We start from the raw sequence: 7,257 nt of genomic DNA, 5'->3' as shown, positions 1-7,257 counted from the left end.
GGAGCCGGCTGCACCTTATGGTCAGGTCAGGTCAGGTATCTGATACAAACCGGAGTATGGGTGTCAACGGATCGGGTTTGACCCGGACTTAACTCAGCTCGTATCAAGCCATAGGGTCAGGGTTTGGTAATAATAGAGGAGGTCCAATAATCTAAAAGATCCTGATTAGAATATGGAGCTGGGTATGGTTTGTTTAATTTCATACCAGACCCAAGTCCAATATACAATTTTTCATCCAAATCTAAATCCAAACCTATCATAATTAATCTCATCTGTTTTGCTAATCAAATTGAGAGGATCAGGTGCCAATTGATTGCTAATCAAATTGAGAGTAATTGCCACTGCAGCTGATCACCTTCCATCGTTTCTTGGACCCAACAACTCACAGGCCCTATCTCCAAGATAGAGGGTGATCAAGTGCCACGGCACCCAAAAAATGTGCAATCACATTGCACCTGATATTTTTTTTCTCACAACTTGGCATTACTCTTTTTCCATCTGAGTCTAAATGAAATTAATGGGCATGATCCAATTAGATTAGATTGAGTAATGCCTGGATGTGAACCGAGTCCGACCCATTTACCACTCACTTTAGGTTTGGGGTGACATGAGTTGTGTAGTTTTTTCTATTGAGGGTGGAAGGCAGAAAGCATGTGATTCCATGAGGTGTTGACATGTGTCCACTCAATGAGCTACACTTTTTTTTTGAAAGGCAAGCTGGGTTAGGCAGAACCCACCAGTTGCACAACATATCATTGGGTTTTGAACTTGCAACGTCTCAACACATGGTGACCGCCCCCCCCCCCCCCCCCATATGTCTCACCATATTTAGCATTCAAAACTATGTGCAAATGTGCATGTATCAAGACAAATGTGCTCATGTTAAGCAACTTATGCACATGTATGCTCAAAGAATCTCAGATAATAAATGAGTGCAACTATACGAAAACCATCATTAAATGACAAGCTGAACAGATCTTTAATATAGTCAAGGGATACAATCATATGCTAACTCTTGTTCAATATCAACCAAATTAATGTAGGGTTACAACAAAAACATGTTTTGAAAGAACATACATTAGAAACAAGAGGATACTTGCTACACAAGCAATAAACTTTTATATATAGGTTTGTAAAGTAGGAAAAAACAAAAAGAAAAAGAAAAAGCCTAAACACTAAAAGGGTCGAGATTCTAAAAATGAGAGCCATTAACAAAAGGTGAGAACTTTAAGAGTTCTAGTGGATAAATTCACTTACAAACTTTTTTATGCCTCCCCATTTATCCTTCTTTATTCTCTCCTCTTTTATTGGTCCTCGGTCCCACGGGCAAAGATAAGGATTTAAAATGGGATATGTACATAGAAAATATTTGAAATTTTTGCATATAATTCTACTTTCTTTTAGCACCAAGTTTTTATCTTACCGTGGTCACACCAACTTTAAATTTCGGATTTTGAACTTTATATGCAAAAGGGTTTAAGCAGGTCTACTTAAAAAGAAAATAATTGATTAGTCAGCTAATTAACATATGATACCGTAGTGATAACGAACAAGACAAGAAGAAATGATGTTATTCAGTGTGATAAATGAAGATCAATAATGCGAGCCGAGCTAAGCTGAGCTAAGCCTAGCTAAGCTGAGCTAAGCCTAGCTAAGCTGAAAATCAGCCGAGCAAGTAGATTTTGATTGGATCATGTGCAAAGGAGATGGGAGACAGCTAGTCGGACGCAAACAAAAAATGGGGCGCCCCATTTCCAACCATCTAACCATCGGGCTTTAGGTGTATGTGGAAACAGTGGGACATTTTCGGCTTAAATGCTGAATTCCAAGAATGTCCCTAAGATTTTTTGCTTCCTTTTTTTATTACTTTTTTTTATAGGCAAGATTTTTGCTTCTAACAAGAGTATCTCTAGCTAGTTTTGTAATGGTACTTTGTACAACTAATTGGACCGGAATTTTATAAAACCTATGGTCGTTAACTAAAAATAAAAAAGAAATGAAAATTATTGATATTGAAAGTCAATATATATATATATATATATATAATTTGGGCTTTCAAATATTATTTGCAAAATTTCTCCTTTTTTATGATTTTTTGGAATGATGGTAATGTTGAGGCATACCAATTGAAAATAATTTCAACGACCATTTGACATTCAGTGCTTGAAACCGACTTTTTTTGCATGGTTAGGTTGTGTTAAAAATAAATTTTATACAATCTGGAAATAAGAATGATAAAAAAACTTTAAATAATTCTATAAAAGAAACCAAAGCAAAGAAAAAGGAAGCACAAACCCATTAAATATTTGTTTTTTTTTTCAACTACGTACCCTCCAAATCTTTGAAGGATGATAACTCACGGCCAATAACTGGAAATATTATATAGTAATTTCATAAAACCAAGATGACAAAAACGACCCTTGAAATTTCATGAGATAACAGGGGCATTTACACAAGGCTGCCAGTATTTAAACAAGTGAACCAGCTTGAGCTTTTTCATCACCTCGAGCACTCTTTTTTCTTTGTACTTCATGGCTTCCAACCACAGTCACCATGTTCTCTCCTTCCTATTCCTCTTCACTCTTTCCTTCCTCCTCTTTGATTCTCTCTCTCTGAGATCAGCCTATGAGAAGGACTTCCACAACTGGATCTCTTGGCATGGCCAACAATACAGGCAGAAGACTCTCTTCAACTCCATGGAGACTACCAGGTTTTCCAAGGGTCGCCACAAGAGCTTGGACCACAAACTTGTCAGGGCTGAAGCTAACAAGGTGTGGATCAAGGTGGCTCAGGATGGTAGTGGGGATTTCACAACTCTGAGGGATGCAATATCAAGCATTAAAGGGAACAACACTAGAAGGATTATCATACAACTTGCTCCTGGAGTTTATAGGTAATCTTCTATCTTTTCTCCTGATCATAACAGCAAACATCCCTCACTTCTTTTCTCAGCTGTACCTTCATCTAATAATATGTTCATTGTCTTAAGATCATCCACCATATATACAAAAGGATTACGATATATATATATATATATATATATATATATATATATATATATATATATATATATGTATGTATATATATATATATGTATATATATATATATATATATATTGACGACCAGGAACCCTCGCCTAGAACCGGGTCACTTAATTGCCTCTACCCAAATACAGCAACAATATAGAAGCTATTTGCTTTCATCCATTGTGAGACTGAGAAATGGTCCATGGTCAATATTAAAGGTGTCTCTTCTGTGAGACGCTGGCATCAACCTTGAGGGGCCCTTGTCATGTAAATCTAGGGGCGATTTTGAAAATGACGACCAACCCCAGTATTCATTATCATTAGATTGTTGTATGACATGATATTGCAAATTTATTAATGGTGAAATGCGTTTGCAGGGAGAAAGTTGTGATAAAGAAGAGGCTGCCCTTCATCACGCTGAAAGGGGATAGTCAGAACCCTCCCACAATCACAGGGAACGACACGGCAGCCACACTGGGCCCTGATGGTAAACCACTCGGCACATTCCATAGTGCAACCATAGCCATCAATTCCTATTATTTTGTGGCCATCAACATAAAGTTTGAGGTATATAACGTACACAACTCATTTTCCTTCACTATCTAAATCTCCATTGTGGATTTTTTTTCCAATATTTTTCCTTGGGGAAACAGCGTCTGGGGGACTGGAGACATCGTCTCCATCCTCGCTGTGTAAAACGCCAGGGCTAGGACCCTCACTCCAAAGGCTGGCGGCCTATACTGGGTTTCGGTTATATTACAAGAAATCTTTTTCTTTACTTGCGCTAAATTAGCTTCAGTAAAAGTCTCCTTTGGTGGCAGTAAAGACTTTTACTGTTGCTACGTACATAATGCAACACAGCCTGTAACAGCCAAGGCCTGCTCTAACAATGCTAAACCCTTCGGGGTTCTCCATTGTGGTTAGCATCCAATATTTGTTTTGAGGGATAAACACAAGGCAATGATAATAGTGATAGTTACGCAATTATTTAAGTGGTTTTCTTATTGCATACGTGCTAGTTCAAAAGAATAATAAGTTTGGTTGGTCTGGTTTTGTTAGAACACTGCCCCAAACCCAGAAGTTGGAGCAATAGGAGGACAAGCAGTGGCTCTGAGGATCTCCGGCAACAAGGCAGCGTTCTACAATTGCAGCTTCTTTGGTCACCAAGACACGCTGTATGATCACAAAGGAATTCACTACTTCAACAACTGCTTCGTTCAAGGGTCTGTGGACTTCATTTTTGGTTATGGAAGATCTTTATATGAGGTGGGTCACCAATTATTTTTTAAACATTATTAGGGTTCATTAATTTCTTGGAAATCATTAATGACACCGTTGGTTCATTCAAAAAAATAATGTATCATGCCATTGGTAAGTTTTCTGTTCTTTTTTTTTTTTAACTTTCTAAAATGTAGTCAAACTCATTAATGTTTAGCTTTTCATGTGAATGTGTACACAGAATTGCCATTTGAGGTCAATATCCACAAACGTGGCGTCCCTCACGGCTCAGAAGAGAACAAACGTGTCCATGACCAGTGGATTCTCCTTCTTGAACAGTGCAGTGGCAGGGAGCGGTTTGGTGTACTTGGGGAGGGCATGGGGCGACCATTCCAGGGTGGTTTTCTCTTATACTTTCATGGACAAAATTGTCATACCCGAAGGATGGAATGACTGGGGCATTCCTGCTCGTGAATCGTAAGTCTCACTTCTCCAACTACATCCTCACAATAATCAATGTTATAAATCTCGTTCTCCAACAATTATCGTGATAAATTACGACTTTTTTATTGTTTTCGGGACAATTTAAGGAAAATTTAGGTATATATAGGAAAACTGCAATATCTTTACCAACCAAATATGTTTGCTGGTATGAATTGAGATTTTTTTAGTTTTTTTGCGAATCTAACTCTGCAGATTTTATCGGATGAAGAAATGTGATATTTTATGCTTTTATATATATATATATATATATATATATATATATATATATATATATATATATATATATATAAAGAAAATGTGACAATACTATAGAGATATTAAGAAAGTGTTTTTATCACATTAATGTCATCAATATAAAATTTCAATATATCTTTAAAATAAGTCTATGTTTTTTTACCTGCCTCAGTCTATTTGAAGTTGTGGTGTTGAACCTGGGTTTGGTATAAAATTTCATAAACTATACCTGACCCATTTAATAATCGAATTTCATGGGTCCAACCGAGATAGTTAATTGAACCCTCTTCTTTTAAATCAAACCCTGACTCTATATGATCAGTTATGGTTCGGATTCGGTTCATACCCAACCCGTTGACACCTCTAATTTTGAGTGATGCTTTAGACCAACATTACAATTTCGCCTTTAGTTAAGCTGTAAAAAGACGTCGTAAACTCCTAATTATTTTGTTTCTATAGACCCAGCTAGCTGGATGAAAAGATAAGTGCATTAAGCACTTGATTACCCTCCATCTTGAGGACAGGGCCTATCAGGTGTGGGGCTCAAGACCTGATGGATTGGTTGCTTAATGCACCATTTTTGTGCAACCATATTGCACTTGATCCTCGCTAGCAGGTTAGAAAAGCAAGACCACTCACCCATTCGGTGTTCTTAACTTTATGTTGTATCGAAAAGGACGACCACTGATTTGTTAGGGCTGCCAATCTCTTTCCAAACAATATCACCCTCACTCATTTCCATGGATTTGTTTGAATTCAAGCTTCCATCTCATTATGATGTCACCATTCAATTTTGCCTGCTTTCAAGCTCACATTTAGAACATTCCAAAAATTACTTCATCCTCATATTGATGAATGTGGGTTTCCTTTTGTAGGAGTGTGTACTATGGCGAGTACAAGTGCAGTGGGCCAGGTGCAAACATAACAGAGAGGGTGCATTGGGCTAAGAGGCTCACAGATGAAGAGGCTCTCCCATTCTTGGGATCATACTACATTGATGGCGATAAATGGCTCTTGGCCCCTAGTGTCTAATTTCCTCTTCTTTCTTCCCATGGGCCACCCATAGTGTTCTGTTCTATTCTGTCAGGTTGTCTTCTCTATTCTTTTCATTTATGTTTGAGATGGGTTTTGGTTTCACATGCTCGTGAAAACAAAGAGGTCCAATGATTTTTATGTAAATTGAGGGAAAAGTAAGAATGGTTTGTGACTTCTTTACTAAAAGAAGAGGATTGTAAAACGAGTTATTCATTTATGAGATATTTACTACATTGTAATAATTGATATTGCTCCACCTTGGTAGTTGAAAACAAAAAGGCGAACAAGGGATAATCCCCAAATAATTACTCACTTTCTTAAGAAATTCTGGTATTAAACTTTTAAAGACGTAAGATAAGAAAAGGAAAGCAAGGCATAAGATGCAAAGTCAGCATTATCATTCGCTTCATCCATTGTACCAAGAGTAAAGGAAAAAACTCTCGTGAAGAATTGGATCAATGGGATTTTTCTATTGATTTCCCTGATTACGACAGGGGTGTCAACGGGTCGGGTTTGGTTTGGATTTTTGGGTATGATATTGGGTCTCGACCTGGGTCTAATCGGGTCATCTATAAGAAAAATCATACCCAGACGTACCCGATAAGAACTACATGAATCAAACCCGGTAAAATGATATTTTTTTTATCATTTTTGCATTTAAAATTTGTGGGTCTTAATCGGAACTCGGGTTGGGTTCGAGTCTGGTAAAAATTTTCACAAACTATATTTGGGTTCATGTATTAATTATGGTCATATTGTTACAATGCATAAATATCGTAGGAATTGGTTTGCTCATTAAAGAAAGCTCCTCTACAAGTCTCTTTAACTATTTAGCTTTCATTCCTTTGATATCTAAAGCACAAAGCTTAGATTCAAAAGTAGACTGTGACAAGCTGGTTTGCTTTACTGACCTTCAGGCGACTGCGCCACCATCCAAGATAAATACATACCTTGTTACGCCATAACTCTCAGAGTTCATGGCTATCCAGCTTGCATCATTATATACCTTAAGTACGACAGAGAATCTCTTGTAATGCAAACTTAAGGAAATAGTTCCTTTCAGGTACCTAAGTATCATGTCCAATGCCTTCCAATGAGTGCGATTTGGACAACTTGTGTATCTACTTAATTTTGTCATAGAGAACGCAATATTCGGTCTCATGTTATTTGCAAGATACATCAAACTTCTAATAATCTGGGAATACCGTAATTGAGACACATGAACACTAGTCGTATTCT

General features: G+C 37.3%; 1 protein-coding gene across 1 annotated transcript; it reads left to right on the top strand.

The window, feature by feature from the left end:
* The first annotated feature begins 2,504 nt into the window (after positions 1-2,504).
* On the top strand, positions 2,505-6,260 carry LOC149826767 (putative pectinesterase 53). The gene is made up of 5 exons (XM_090020128.1): positions 2,505-2,893; positions 3,405-3,594; positions 4,087-4,293; positions 4,487-4,722; positions 5,859-6,260. The coding sequence occupies exons 1-5, from the start codon at positions 2,532-2,534 to the stop codon at positions 6,013-6,015; spliced, it is 1,152 nt and encodes a 383-aa protein (XP_089876254.1). The 5' UTR covers positions 2,505-2,531; the 3' UTR covers positions 6,016-6,260.
* Positions 6,261-7,257: the final 997 nt, after the last annotated feature.

This window comes from Nuphar pumila, chromosome 10, assembly GCF_984573655.1.
Source record: "Nuphar pumila chromosome 10, dmNupPumi1.hap1.1, whole genome shotgun sequence".
NCBI lineage: Eukaryota > Viridiplantae > Streptophyta > Magnoliopsida > Nymphaeales > Nymphaeaceae > Nuphar > Nuphar pumila.
The sequence above is the reverse complement of the archived record's forward strand: the minus strand, read 5'-3'. Positions and strand labels throughout refer to the sequence as shown.

Bases quoted from the DNA above. Each gene is read 5' to 3' on its own strand.
- LOC149826767 (XM_090020128.1), top strand. From the start codon at position 2,532: ATGGCTTCCAACCACAGTCACCATGTTCTCTCCTTCCTATTCCTCTTC. The intron at 3,595-4,086 runs GTATATAACGTA...TGGTTTTGTTAG, and splicing joins CCATCAACATAAAGTTTGAG to AACACTGCCCCAAACCCAGA. The intron at 4,723-5,858 runs GTAAGTCTCACT...TTCCTTTTGTAG, and splicing joins GGCATTCCTGCTCGTGAATC to GAGTGTGTACTATGGCGAGT.